The sequence below is a fragment of the Chelon labrosus genome (genome assembly GCF_963514085.1).
Source record: "Chelon labrosus genome assembly, chromosome: 11".
In the NCBI taxonomy this organism is placed as follows: domain Eukaryota; kingdom Metazoa; phylum Chordata; class Actinopteri; order Mugiliformes; family Mugilidae; genus Chelon; species Chelon labrosus.
In genome coordinates, this window is record NC_140344.1 from 6,951,795 (window position 1) to 6,966,307 (window position 14,513).

General features: G+C 41.3%; 2 protein-coding genes across 4 annotated transcripts; both read left to right on the plus strand.

Moving 5' to 3' along the window:
* The first annotated feature begins 1,601 nt into the window (after window positions 1–1,601).
* On the plus strand, window positions 1,602–8,598 carry pdia3 (protein disulfide isomerase family A, member 3). The gene is made up of 13 exons (XM_084554499.1): window positions 1,602–1,931; window positions 2,988–3,066; window positions 3,180–3,297; window positions 3,441–3,548; window positions 3,641–3,770; window positions 3,910–4,026; window positions 5,119–5,244; window positions 5,451–5,633; window positions 6,053–6,161; window positions 6,598–6,726; window positions 7,031–7,110; window positions 7,851–7,908; window positions 7,988–8,598. Exons 1-13 carry the CDS (start codon window positions 1,798–1,800, stop codon window positions 8,105–8,107), a joined length of 1,491 nt encoding a protein of 496 aa, XP_084410625.1. The 5' UTR covers window positions 1,602–1,797; the 3' UTR covers window positions 8,108–8,598.
* An 83-nt stretch (window positions 8,599–8,681) lies between these two features.
* Window positions 8,682–14,429, plus strand: isg20 (interferon stimulated exonuclease gene). 3 transcript variants are annotated; one of them, XM_084554502.1, is made up of 4 exons: window positions 8,682–9,439; window positions 10,716–11,059; window positions 11,811–12,011; window positions 12,483–14,429. In XM_084554502.1, the coding sequence occupies exons 1-4, from the start codon at window positions 9,343–9,345 to the stop codon at window positions 12,681–12,683; spliced, it is 843 nt and encodes a 280-aa protein (XP_084410628.1). In that variant the 5' UTR covers window positions 8,682–9,342; the 3' UTR covers window positions 12,684–14,429. The 3 variants fall into 3 exon arrangements, with proteins under 3 accessions (XP_084410628.1, XP_084410626.1, XP_084410627.1); XM_084554500.1 differs by having other exon boundaries at window positions 9,408–9,439; window positions 10,376–11,059; XM_084554501.1 differs by having other exon boundaries at window positions 9,409–9,439; window positions 10,380–11,059.
* Window positions 14,430–14,513: the final 84 nt, after the last annotated feature.

Consider the following 14,513-nt stretch of genomic DNA (forward strand, 5'->3'; position numbering starts at 1 on the left):
CCTACCTGGTGAGGGCGGGACATCAACACTGATTGGCTCCAATAAAAGCCAGTCACATTTCTAAGGATCACACCCACCTTAGATATAGACTGTTCACCACACTGCCATGCAGTCATCAAATCCAGAACTGATACACTAAAAAACAGCTTCTCCCATCGGGCTGTGAAAGTGGACAGATGCAATATCCAGCAGAAACAACAAAACACAAACTGAGATAATGTCAGATCATTTCTGAAACAGGTTTGTTACGTCACTAATGGCTCCAGCACAGTAAATCCTGAGGGCTTTGTTTTTTTCCACAACAAATATAACTAAGACTACAGAAACCGGCCCATCAGCACGATGACCAGTGTGTTTGACCTTTCCTCTGACATCCGAGCCAAGTCTGCTCTTGGTTTAAGAACACCAGGACACTGATTCATCAGAACACATGAGCTGATAAAAGCAGCAGTGCTGGCAGGCTGCCTTAAGTAGGATTTCAGTCAAAGTAAAGCTAATGAAGCTACATCTGGCCAATGCAGGCTTTAAAGATGAGGATGGACAGAAGTTGACGAAGCCAGTGGATTAACTGCTGGATATGAATTAAATCTGCAACTGTTGATAATCAGTTAATTGAGTATTTCTTTTTACTCAAAAAATGCCAAATGTTATCCACCGCCAACACTGTATGTGTTTTAACATTATATTAAGTAAGTATTTCCTTTTCATGTCACTTAATACTCCTACTCCACTATATTTCATTGGGATGTAAGATATTACATGTTAGTTATGTAATTTTATGGATTAAATCACATAGTGTTATGTACAGATCATTTGACATCAAACTAACCTCAAACTGTAAAGTATCTCATTGCTTGTGCTTCTCAAACGCGAGGAATAGATAATTTGATGTGTTTTAAATTAGCAGTACTATTGTTTTTTACGTAAACACTCCTCCACCGCTGCGCTTGGTGTGATTTTTTGATGATGGTGTTGATTTGTTGCTGGTATAATGTCATCTTGCAAAGTAAACTTCTTCATCCTAGTCTCCTCACACAGAGGACACTACCGGACAGTTTTACTTTATTATCTCATCTTTGGACTTAATGGTTTGGTGACTCCTGACAATGACAACACTGATATCGATGTGAGACTTTGTACATGTCTCACTTAACTGCTGCGCCTTACTGTACTCAGTCACTACTACTGACAAACTCCTGCATATCTGTTTGCACCTATGGGACATTAAAGCTGTAAGTTAACTATACTGTTACAGGAGGGAAACGTGGGGAAATATGTCAGCACTGCAGCGGGGTTTTTGGAGTCTTATAAATCCACGGACAGAGGAGGTGTATGAGCATGGCATAATAATTAGCATAAATGCTAACGAAACCTTCAGAGTTGTTTGCAATTCATTAAAAAGACATGATTTTGACCAGGGAACTGTTAATGTAATCACTTCCGTGTGTGAGAGAGGAGCTTTGATTTTTCCCCAGTCACGATTGGTCCGTAGGCGACGAGGTCTCATTTGGCTGCTTTTAATTGGCTAATGGAGGAAGAATGACGCGCCAAGCAGACCAATGGGAGGCTGCCACACTGTGGTTAGGAGAGGACCCGCTGCCTGAACAGCTTCACCGCCTTCATCCCTTTCTCTTTCTCTATCGACTGGTCTGCACTTGGCCCTGTCAGAAGAGCTTGCAGTCTTGAGGTTCACGTCGCTGGAGAGCTGAAGAAGGGGCCGTCACTGCACCAGTCTGCAGTTCAAACTTTTTTTGTGCCATCAACAGTGAAGAAGTCTTTTAGCCAGCGCGGTGCGCGATGTTGAGGCTGATCTTTTTGGCCGCTCTCGCCGGGTTCACTCGGGCCAGTGATGTACTCGACTACACGGATGACGATTTCGAAAGCAAGATTGGAGATCATGGTCTCGCGCTTGTGGAATTTTTTGCCCCTTGGTGAGTCTCCTCACAGTTTGTTCTGAGTATCAAAGCTATGAATCTATTTGCAAGCACGACAAATGCTAACGCTAGCGCACTTGTTTCATGGTTAAGCTATGTGATGTTCACTTGCAGATTTATGACGCCCTGTTTGTATTTTCAGTTTTTTAAAGCACTTAACTGATTGTATAAATTGTAAATTACACCGTGAGCTTGTTGTTGACATTTACAGAGTAGGCACAGTGAAATTGTGAGGCTTATTGGCTTGGGACCAAACGTTAGCATGTTAGCTAGAAGCGGATATGTGTAAGCTAACTAGCTGTATTGTTAACATTTTTCAGTTGAGCCAGTAATTCAAGGACAGATTAAGTTTGACTGTACGCTGTTCTGTTGAAATGAACTTCGCTTAGTAGTAGTGTGTATTTTAACTGTGTTTGAATATATTTTTACTTCATAATTGAAACTACGTGCAAACGGGGCTATGAGGAAGTTAGGGGCGTGTCCTTACACTGTTGTAACGATTTGATTGGCCATGGAAGTTTTGGTGTCCACCTCTGATTGGCCCAGAAGAACTTTGACGTGGTCTCACTGTGCCAAACTTAAATGAAACGTTAAGAGTTTTAGTTAAAACGTTGCTGGGAACACCATTTTAAGCAAAAACGTCAAACATTTACAGGTTCCAGGCGTTTTAATAATATTATATATACATTCACATAAGATGTGTTGATAATAGTTTTATACATCTAGACAAATGAAGCATTATTAATATGCCACTTTGGTGATTAGTTATAATTTCTTGAGATATTCTGCACCAACTAATGAATAACCAGACAAGAAAGTAATAAAATCATAGTTGCAGCTTTAATAGTGCTTAATTGAGACTAAATAATTTGCAATCCTGTGAATCCCTCGTTTTTCTTTGACACTTAAACCTAGTATTTTACAAACCCTGTGTAGTTGCATCAGAGGTATCAAAGTTCACTCGGTGAACTCTCTAGATCTGCCTGAGGATCTTCACCCAGCTGAAACCTGAACTGTAACTCATTCTCCTGTTCCATATCCTCCATCCTTTAGGTGTGGCCATTGTAAACGGCTAGCACCTGAGTACGAGACAGCGGCCACGCGTCTCAAAGGCATTGTCTCCCTGGTCAAGGTACTGCATAATGTAGTTCACTTAACCCTGTCCACTTTAGGGTGGCTTTCTGCTCACTGAACTGTAGTGCTCTCTGCACCTCTTCAGAAAGTGAATTATGTCTTTCCACACAGGTTGACTGCACAGCCAACAGCAACACATGCAGCAAATACGGCGTCAGTGGCTACCCTACCCTGAAGATCTTCAGGGATGGAGAGGAATCTGGTCCCTATGACGGGCCCAGAACAGCAGGTAAATTCCTCGTATAAGTTTTTTGTAAAACATGCAGAAGTCTCTCTGTCTGCACTCATATTTTCTTATTTCTCATGACAATGTTTAATTTTCTTGCCTCTCTCCATCTTCTCCTCTATCTGCTTTTTTCTTGCTCTGTGTAGATGGGATTGTCAGCTTCCTGAAGAAGCAGGCTGGCCCATCTTCTGTGGAACTCAAGGCTGAAGCAGACTTTGAGAAGTTTATCACAGATCATGATGCAAGTGTTATTGGTGAGTTCATTTTCCTCTTGCGCACAATCCACTGATCAGGTATTGTTGGATTCTGCAGCCTGATTGGTATGTGTTTGGTCTTTCCTTCCCAGGGTTCTTTGCTGATGACAAGAGCACAGCACAGGCAGAGTTCCTGAAGGCTGCCAGTGCCTTGAGGGACAACTATCGGTTTGCCCACACCAACTCTGAGGCCCTCCTCCAGACCCACGGCGTTGATGGAGAGTGAGTAGAAGTGCATTGGTCTAACCATGTCCGTAGGGGGCAGCTTTTACAGAGTGATTAGAATAACTCTTTTAACGTGTTTGTTGTCACCAGCTGCTGTTACCAAGACTATAGTGACATTTCCTTTTTTGGTTCGCAGGGCAGTGATCCTGTTCCGCCCACCACGACTCAACAACAAGTTTGAAGACGGCTCTGTCACATACAGTGAAGACAAATTCACCAGCAACAAAGTCAAGAGATTCATCCAGGACAACATGTGAGTGTATTACTGTTTACTGAGTCCACACCCTGTAGTCTGTTTATTTGCAAAACACAGTACATTTATGGCATTGCTCTTGTTGGCTGTGGGAAGACACTTAGTCATCTTCCACATGAAGGGTGCATGTATGGTCTAACTGGGGCTATAGTCCTCACTGCAGCGGTGCAGGTTCAGTTCCAGCCTGCGCTCTTTGCTACGTGTCAATCCCTCTATCTCTCTCATCCCCCATGACTTCCTGGAGAGTGCTGCATATTTACATGACTGGCTCAGTGCCAACAGGACCTCATGTAACAGGTCCTCTCTGCAAACATAGTCGACCCAAACTCTGTTCAGGCAACTATAAACCTGGGAAATAAATATTAGACTTAATAAGATGACATCTTGAGGCTGAGTAGATAATTGGTTCTCCCATTTGAAAAGAAAATTTGCATTATTACTGTGTGGGAGTGTCTTGATGGGACTGTCGACTAACATAGGAATGCTACTGTTTGGGATCATATTATCCAATCCAGATGCTCTGTGTGACCCACCCTGCACTGTAACGCTGTACTGTAAATGTTGAGCTAATAGAGCCGGCCAGCACAGTGACAGAAATGCTAATATACAATTTAAAGCTGTTTTAAAGAAGGCATTGTTTTGGCAGGATACAGTTGGTGGGGAAGCTTTCTTCATTTCTTGTTATTTTACAGAGTTTATTTTTGCTGTGTGTAACTTAAATTCAACACACATTAGATTCAGTTGAAACCAAAGAGATTAAAGTAGCTGTGGCTTGCCTCGGCTTCATGTGGTTTCACCAGTTTGCTCACTAGCAGTCATGTGACAAGTTTGCAGAAGAGTGTTTTTTTTTTTTTTTTTTTTTTTTCCTTCCTCTCCACAAACCAGATAAGTTTTCATTTTGCTCCAACGTTCAGTCTGAAGTGTAAGTGTGTGACATTTTGGTCTACAAATTATTCATGTTTTGCAGACTTCCTGAAAGAACTTTGCACTTGTTACATTATATGGTTGTTCAAAAGTAGCTAAAAGAGTATAACGTGCTGGTTTAAATTCCTTTGTAAATGGATCCCCTGTTCCTTTCTCTTCTCAATTCAGCTTTGGAATCTGTCCCCACATGACGGACGACAACAAAGACCAGCTGAAGGGGAAAGACCTGCTGGTGGCTTACTATGATGTAGATTATGACAAAAACCCCAAGGGCTCCAACTACTGGAGGAACAGGTGGGTCCTTGAAACGAGAGCGACTTGCTGCGGCTGTTGTCTCTTTTACCTTTATCTCAAATCTAACTGTGCAGTTCACCACATTCAGAAACTACTGAAATGAAAGCAACACCTGTATTCTTGGCCTCACCCCCCACTCTGAAGCTCTTTAGATTTTTAACAGCATGACTTGAACCCAAAAAATGATCCAAACTAACTTTTTACAGGGTGATGAAGGTGGCTAAGGGATTCCTGGATCAGGGAAAGAAGCTGAACTTCGCTGTAGCCAACAAAAACGTGTTCAGCCACGAAGTGTCTGAGTTTGGATTTGACGGCAGCTCGGGAGAACTGCCTCTGGTGGCCATCCGCACCGCCAAGGGAGACAAATATGTCATGAGCGAGGAGTTCTCGTAAGTCAAGACAAATGGTTCCACAAGTACAAACTCTGAAATCCATCACTAAATCAATCATGTAATTAAAGTGAAGTATAATATAGGTCACTAGATTGTTTTAAGAGAATGACACAACTCATCAAAATTTATTTTGATACTAGAAGCCATTGGCCTGTTTACGGCTTTATAAAAGAGTTTGAATGACAGTGTAGACAGAAGAGGAGTTGCACAATAGTCACAAAGTTCTGGACAGATCTGTGGAAGTAGAAATCACCAAGTAAACTTTATGAGTGCTTCACATTTAAACTGATTATAGGTTACACCTCAGAATCTGGTCAATAGTTCCAACTCAAGCGTAAACCTAGATATTTTGTTTCGGTATGATTCCCTCTCAAACTCTGCTGATTACTTAAAAGTGGTTTGTGTTTTCCCGACAGTCGTGATGGTAAAGCCTTGGAGCGTTTCCTGCAGAACTACTTTGACGGCAAGCTGAAGCGCTACCTGAAATCAGAGCCCATCCCAGAGAACAACGATGGTCCCGTTAAGGTGAGATTTGCTTTGCTTTGCTCTTATTTTCAGTATCTGTAGAGTGCTACAGTGGAGCTTGTTTCTCATTTACTGTTGGTAGCTGGATACAGACTTTATTTTGAGTCCTGCCACCCAGGTCTTCTGTCTGTCTGGAGTAAAGTGTGCTCCTCAGGTCAGCTTAAAAAAACATGTTGTGAAGATAGTGGTGAAAGCACTACACCCTGGAAATGGTAGCAGATGGTGCACAAAGCAAACATGAATCAGTACATTTGGATATGCGTGATGGCGCAGTCAACTCTGTACTGATTCAGTTGTTTTTGGCTATCATAGCTTTTATTGCTGATAAATTTTAAGCATTTAGTACCTCCACGTGTCTGTACAACTGTGATGGAGAGGCTGTTTACTATTGGCCAGAATCAGGGCGACATAACATTATTTATCTGTTTGTCTGCAGGTCTTGGTGGCTGAGAACTTTGACTCCATCGTCAACGACGACAGCAAAGACGTCCTGATCGAGTTCTACGCCCCATGGTGCGGACACTGCAAGAACCTGGATCCCAAATACACAGAGCTGGGAGAGAAGGTGAGTGGAGGGGTCCTTAACTACTGCTATTACCATGACAGAAGCAGGATTTGACATATCTTAACTAAAGAATGGCCTGAACCGAAACATCACTTCCCAATTTACACTAATGTACCGTAAGAAATGAGGTTAAACAACTTCAGCAACTTCACAGAACAAACTTGTTTTGTCCCGACAATATGAAAAGAGGAAGATATTCATTTTGCATTCAAATGAAATGGAGCAATGTACGGACTCTGTAGTAGATTTGGTGAAGTGAAGCATCTTGCAAACGCTCAACAATTTCTCTCCTCTGCTCCTAAAGCTGGCCGACGATCCCAACGTTGTTATTGCCAAGATGGACGCCACAGCCAACGATGTGCCATCTCCATATGAAGTCAGCGGGTGAGTCAGGAGTTGCTCATTGTGATATTCATGTTTCCCTCAGGCCTCGACAAGTATTTTGGAAAAACATGGAGCATTCGGGTTCAAAGTTTCCGACCTAAATCCATCCATATGCTCCAACATGCTCCTTGGAAACTGATTTATTCTGATGCTTTCATGCATTTATTGATATTGTGATAGGTCTGTTACTGTATGTGTACCCTTATCAGTAATTCAGATGCAAATATGTTATTTCTAGAAAAAAGAAATCTGGAGTTTTAAAATATACAGTATAGCCAGTTCCAGTTGAGTTCTGGGTTTAAGGAGAATTCTCTGTTCAGGTTTTGAATCACTTCACAGATGAGTAGGAGAAATCATATTGTCTTCCCAGTAATTATGAGAAAAATCAGGTCCTTTCAGAATCAGAATCAGCTTTAATGGCCAAGTATGTGCACATACAAGGAATTTGACTCCGGCAACTTTGCTCTCTTGTACAGAAACAACTTAAATAAGTGAAAGAAAAATAAAATAAAATAAAATAAATCTCAATCTGTACACATATTGTCCTTGGCCTTCCTCTTTTTAGTTTAGTTCTTTCCTCTACTGAACAGCACTTATTTGTGTCTTGGATCAGAATCCACCATTTCTGGCTTCTTACTGTGTTTACAGATGTGAAATTTAAAACATTGCTGTCTCATGGTAACATCTGATGCTTTAATAATGTGAATTCTCATCTATTTCCTCAATCTTTTCTTTTCCAGTTTCCCCACAATCTACTTTTCTCCAGCTGGCCGCAAGACAAGCCCAAAGAAATACGAGGTGAGTATCGGCTCAAGCTATCATCTGCTTGGTGAGTCTATGTCTGTGCTCTCTGCTGAGTCTCACGCTCTCATTACAGGGAGGGCGCGAGGTGAGCGACTTCCTCTCCTACCTGAAGAGGGAGGCCTCCAACCCATTAGTGATGCAGGAGGAGTCCAAGAAGAAGAAGAAGAAGAAGGACGAGAAGGTGGACCTATAAAAGCTCCAAACAGGAACTCAACATCCCCCCTACCACGACAAGAGGAGGAGGATTGGGGAAGAGAAAGAACTAAATTATATTCCACTCTCTTAGTGAACTAAAGAATGCTCTGAAGCCGAACGTCGAAAAGACACGGCCCTTCCTTTAGGTCCTCCGCTGCTCTGGGAATACGGTGGAAGGTGGAGAGGTGGTGGCCAGGGTCTGCCCGATGTCTAAAAACAAAAACAAATTTTTAGGGAAGAGGGGACAGCTTTTGAAATAATTTCTTTTTTTCCCCCCGGGTCTGTCTACTACACCTCAGGCTGATGCACTTTGGTTTGATACCAGTCTCCAGTCATCTGTCGCTATGGTTTTTGTTGTTGTCGTCATTACAGGGGGTAATGGTAATGGTGAATCTTTTTTTTTTTTTTTCTTTTTTTTTTGTAACACGTCTTTGTTTTTGTACATTTGGAAGGATTGTGAAATAAAAAGGCCCACAAAACCAAAATGAATTGTACATTGTACGATCTCTTTCTTGAGCTTAAAGGTTTGACACAGTCGTGGCAGGTTGAATCGATAGTTCTCGAATTCTGGTATCTGAAGTGCATTTAATTCCTGATAGATTTCTATAGTGCTTTGTTAGATTTGTTGTTTTTTATTCAACTGAAGTGTCTATTAAATGTCAGGAAACATTTAAGTTTAACCACCAACTTTGAAACTTAACATTTTAAGCTGCCAATAAGCTGCAAATACTGTATATGCAGAAATCAAAGAAAATATTCAGGGCGTTGAACAGCAAATATTTGTAATATGTTTCCCTGTTAAACATCAATCAGCAAAATAGTTGAATGTTTTTGGATTAAATTTGATTTAAATTGTAATATAATGGGAGGGAAAAAAGAATACCTAAACTCATTTAAGTGAAGCAATTGTTTTTAAAGTTGGACCAATACCTCACGTTACGGTCTTTATAGTCATTATTGCATCTCTGAATTCCTTGGAATTGAGTCGGAATTGTAGGATGACCAGTACATCTCTTAATTTATAGCTTTTTGAACAAACGTGTTAAAAAAGAGGACAAGTGAAATATGTCCGTGACTTAAACATTTATACACATAATTATTTTGTAGTCATGTGATTTTTTATGTATGTAACTTGTTTCCTTCATAAGCGTAATTATTTCGGGCATTAAAGATACCATACCACTAGGCGGCGACTTTGCAGACGTACAACGATTTATCACTTCCTGGCAAACAATGAACGAAGAAGAGAATGAGCCAATCACATTCAGAGTTGAGAGGACTTGTTCAGGCATGTTCATATCGGGTCGCTGTACACGTGCTGCATCAGGAGGTATGGTACAAATGATTTAGTCTTTTTATGTGTGATTGTGTAGTTTGATTCTTTATTACCATTCACAAATAACGAACTTGTCTTATTCTTACAACCATTTGAAATAATTATATCTGTGAATCACGTGTAGTGTCTTGTTGGCGGATCTCTTCAGCTAGCTTAATGTCAGTTGGGCTCCTCACTGCATAACGCCGGACTCGGTGAAAATATCTGACAGTTGTATTTGGACGAAGCTCTTTACGAAGTCAGACACCACACACGACGTTAGTCCGCACGTTTCTAAATGTTTACGGACCATTGTCCAATACGGCTAAGTTACAACTCATCAATCTCGTCTTGGTGAAGAACTTTAAGCTGTCAGTCTTTGTCACGGCCTGTCCCTAAAAAGATGCAGACGTCCACGTCAGATGATGCTTTGGGTGGTTTGTCGGTGTATGTTAGAAATACCACTCGAGTGTGGTAATGATAAAAATGGCATGAGTCAGAGTGGCAGATATTGAAGAAGTTGTGTGTATTGGTAGATAAACATCAATCTGTAGGAATCTTGAATGGAATGTAGAGGCTTTTGTTTTTCAGTTTCTAACTTGGGGTTGGAAGACTTGGACACATCGCTGCCTTTCATTATTACATTAAAGAGAATTGAATCCTTCATTCATAAGATAGTAATAATTCCACGGTCAGTTTGCAGTCACTACAACATGTTGTAATGTGTGTTGCTGTCAATCATCTGCCCTTAAAGTGGTATGTCCGCTCAGCCACGTCTTCAAATTTGGGCTGTAAAGTAAAGGTTATTTTTGTTCTACGTAATGGCAGTGTTTAATTCGTCAATTGTTATCTCATTGGTTTTTTTGATTGGCTGTCCTCAGTGTAGACATTTTAAAGTGAAATCTTTAATATCAGTGATCACCTGCTGATCTTAGTCTTGTATTTCCTCAGAAAGGATTATGGGACCAGTTCCGTTATTGAATGATGACAGAGCCTTCAAGAAGGATTAAAGCTTCATCACGGGGTCTTCTTGCCAACTACCGGTATATGTGCCGAAAGGCCAAGCTACTTTGCGCCATGGAGAATGCAAGAGCCAGAAAGAAACATCAACAGAAGATGATAATCCCCAACAGGAAGATAAAAAGAACAGCCTCTCACCACGAGAACCCGGATACAAATAAACTGATCAAAAAAACTAAATGGAGTGATGCAGACCAGGAAAACCAAACAACTCTGACCTCTGAAACCAAACTCACAGATGAAACTAAATGCAGACTTTCTGTTTCTAAAGCAGCCGACCACCTCAGCGTAATGAGCGCCCTCAGAGACAGATGGGAGGTGGACAGCGGTTTCTCCTCCGAGGCCAGTAGTCCTCCAGCCAGTGGTCGAAGCTCACCGTGCCTCAGCTCGTGCTCCACCACAGTGGTGGCGCTGGACTGTGAGATGGTGGGGACGGGGCCCGGCGGGCGTTGCAGTGAGCTGGCCCGCTGCAGCATCCTGGACTACCATGGCAACATCCTGTATGACAAATATGTCAGACCCTGTCACCCCGTCACAGACTTCAGGACTCGCTGGAGCGGCATCCAAAGGCACCATCTCCGCAACGCCACGCCCTTCGCTCAGGCCAGAGAAGAGGTACGACCTGCGTCGCCTTGGCATCTGTATCTGTAGTTTTAGTCTTTACTGCTTCCTCACACCCATCTTTGGTTACTTAATATGCAGTAAAATTATACAATTAGTATGAATAAAACATTAGATACAATACAGTTCCTACACATAATGATCAGGTTGCTGTGATTTCAGAGAAGTTCGTAGCATAGCTAAACACTTGTCTGTGCCTATAAATAATACATTCTTTGAGTGCCTTGAGCTGAATGTTGCATAAAATTAAGAAGCATTTGTCTCTGCATTGTCAATTATTATCTTGTCTTTTATTTAATCATTGTAAGGGGAAAGATTTATTGGAATATGGATGCTCCCAGCCAAATGCAAACCCAAGATCACCCTGTAGCTTTTTGGACACTGTGGTCGTAGTGTAAACATTACATAAACACAAGAAAGTAGAGCAATAAATAATGCTGTATTAATATGGATTTACCCAGTAGGAGTTATTACATGCCTCTATAGTGAGCTTGCTGAGTTTAGGGCCGGTATCAGAGAACACAAGTGTGACAGACTGAAGCTGCAGAGCAGGTAAAACAGGAAGAACGTGAAAGCAGAAATGTAGCTCCTCTTAGGAAGGGTCTCAGGAATATCGTCAGTGTTTTATGATGTCTTCTGCTCTGTGATGTTATTGACAAAATGTCATGAATCCATCAGATTTTGCTTTGATGATGTGTAAATGAATTGCTCTCTCTTGTTCACGTGTGTGGCCTCTCTCCTGTAGATTTTCAGGATACTTGAGGGCAAAGTGGTTGTGGGCCACTCCATCTACAACGACTTTGAAGCGCTTGACATGGTCCACCCAGGTCACATGGTCAGGGACACAATTTCAACACGTCTCCTCAGCCGGTTGGCCGGTTTCCCACGGCAACGCGGCCCCTCCCTCAAAATCTTGGCCAGTAAGCTGCTGAACAGAAGGATACAGGTAAGAGTCGGGTGCATGCTCGCATGTTGAACACTGTTCATATGTGCTTTTATTTTTCTATTAAAAATGAATTAACCTCTACTAAAGATTTCTGTCTTCAGAAGTGTTTTAATATCACAAACACCATTAGACTCTCCAGTACCTGCTTGCTCTCCAAGAGTTTATGTTCCAAGGCTGTGAGGAAGTTGTTCTCTCTGTATGTTTCTTAATAGCTGACCTGTAACACTAACAGCTGTAAGGATTTACTATCAGAAGCAATCATTAGGAGCCATCACTTGGACCACCATATCCAATTTAATATTTGTGCAATAAGTTTAAAAAAAAAAAAACAGTACTGAAAATTAGAAGACGCCACAATTTTCAAAAGAATATATTTGATAATAGCGCCATCAGTACTTTGGTTTTTGTCTTTTAGTCCTCTGGGTGACTGTAGTTTTATCTGCCATTAACCCTACTGTCTGCGTCTCTCAGGCTGGGAAGAGCGGCCACTGCTCGGTGGAGGATGCTCGGGCTGCTCTGGACCTCTACAAGCTGGTGGAGGGCGAGTGGGAGCAGGAGCTACAGAACAAGCTGCGGGAGGACGACGCACCACTCGAGCCCAGCTTCACCTCATCGAACCACTACATGCACGACGAGTACTGGCCCGATGACGTCATAGCTGACAGCCAGTGAGAGGACAGTGTTTAGTGAGACGTCCCTCAACAAGCCCCTGTGGTATGGAGATACACACACGAGAGCAGGTTCAGATGAATGAATATCACTGCCAGCATATGTCAAGAGTAGGAGTAAATTCATAGTGTGATAAAATGATCTACTCTCCTATGTCGAAGAGAGTCATTTTATAGCTTGAATAAAAACACTTTCTAACTTATTAATTATAAACATGTTAAACATGTTGAGAGTTTCTTACAGTGTATTTATTGCTGTAATACCAGACATTTGCCTCCAGAGGTGCTAGAGATCAAGTTAGTCATTACAGACTTGATCATGTTTATAGGGTGGGGAGTTGGTGCTCTTACAGTTGATAGTTAAATAACATTTGATGTGCAGAGTTTGCAGTTCTGTTAAAGTGTCTGTTCTTACTTGAAAGGTTAAAGGGATTGTTGGGTTTCTTTGAGAGTGGATAAGTGTCTCATACAACCCCACCATTGTGTGTTATTATGTTTATTATTATCAAAGATTGTGGAGAAAAAAAGAGGAGGACCTGCACAGGAGTCAATCAGTGGACCAGTGTACTAATTTAGTGTGGTTGGAGCCATCTAAACCAAGGAACATCTAAAAGTAATCATAATAGTAGCCGTTTAAGTGGATGTTATGTTTTAAATACCATCACCCTGTCCAACAAGAACTGAAGCACCTAAATCACCTGCCAAAAATAACAATGTTGGTTGGTGTTTTAACATGTTAGTTTAGAGCCCAACTAAACTCTCATGCTAACACAAACTGATTGGGATACCTCATGCAAGCCAACTGTAAAGAAACCAAACTGTCCCTTCAAACTGTTAAAGGAGAAACCTCTTTATGACCTAATATGAGCACAAAGCACAGTGATGAGAATTGTCAAAAGCCGCACAAGTTGCAGATTTTAAAGGTTTGTGGGTCTTAAAGGCAACTATGTTATGGAATGAACTTACTGGGTACAAGTTTCAACAACTGTTTGTTGCAATTATATCCACATATCAGTGGCTTGAAGTGTTTTTAATGCTATAACAAATGTGTGTGTCCATTGTGACAGTTGTAAGCTGCTCTTAAATAAATGGCATCATGATAAACTAGAGCTCCATAACTTTTTTTTGATCAGTCTTTTTATTATTTTCCAAATTTTCCAATTATACAAAACAGTACAAACAATACAAAACTACATGAACAGACACAATCTGAACAAACATAACACAAACCCGTCCCACCCCATCATGCCAATGTTGGAATACATATACATATAGCCAGATGTTTAAACATTCTCAATGAAGGATATGAATGGTTGCCAAGTAGAATAAAATTTTCCAACAGATCCTCGAATGGTGTACTATTTTTTTTTTTTCGAAATGGATATGACACATGACCTCTCTAATCCAATATCCATAGAGCTCCATAACTTTCATTTAAATGAGTGGGTGTGGAGAAGGGAAAATGTTAGCACTAGATTTTCTTCTTGACTCACCTTGAACACTTCCTGAGCTTTGGTTTAACATCATTTCACCTCTGTTAAGATTCTGGCTTAATGTTACACAGAGCAGCTGAGAGGATCATATGATGTATCCATGAGTACAAAAGAAATTCTGATTGCGGCTAAACTTTGTTCTTCTGTGTGAAACAACATGTAACGTACACCGATCAGCCACAACATTAAAACCACTGACAGGAGAATTGAATAACATTGACCATCTTGTGACAGTCCAATGTTCTGCTGGGAATCCTTTAGACCTGGCATTCATGTGGATGTTGCTTAGACATGTAGCACCCACCTAGACCAGACCAGGTACCCCTTTCCCACAACAATGG

Coding starts and splice junctions, on each gene's coding strand:
- pdia3 (XM_084554499.1), top strand. CDS start 1,798: ATGTTGAGGCTGATCTTTTTGGCCGCTCTCGCCGGGTTCACTCGGGCC. Junction 7,111..7,850: donor TCTCCATATGAAGTCAGCGG/GTGAGTCAGGAG, acceptor TTTCTTTTCCAG/TTTCCCCACAATCTACTTTT. Junction 7,909..7,987: donor CAAGCCCAAAGAAATACGAG/GTGAGTATCGGC, acceptor CTCTCATTACAG/GGAGGGCGCGAGGTGAGCGA.
- isg20 (XM_084554500.1), top strand. CDS start 10,406: ATGATGACAGAGCCTTCAAGAAGGATTAAAGCTTCATCACGGGGTCTT. Junction 11,060..11,810: donor TCGCTCAGGCCAGAGAAGAG/GTACGACCTGCG, acceptor TCTCTCCTGTAG/ATTTTCAGGATACTTGAGGG. Junction 12,012..12,482: donor TGCTGAACAGAAGGATACAG/GTAAGAGTCGGG, acceptor TGCGTCTCTCAG/GCTGGGAAGAGCGGCCACTG.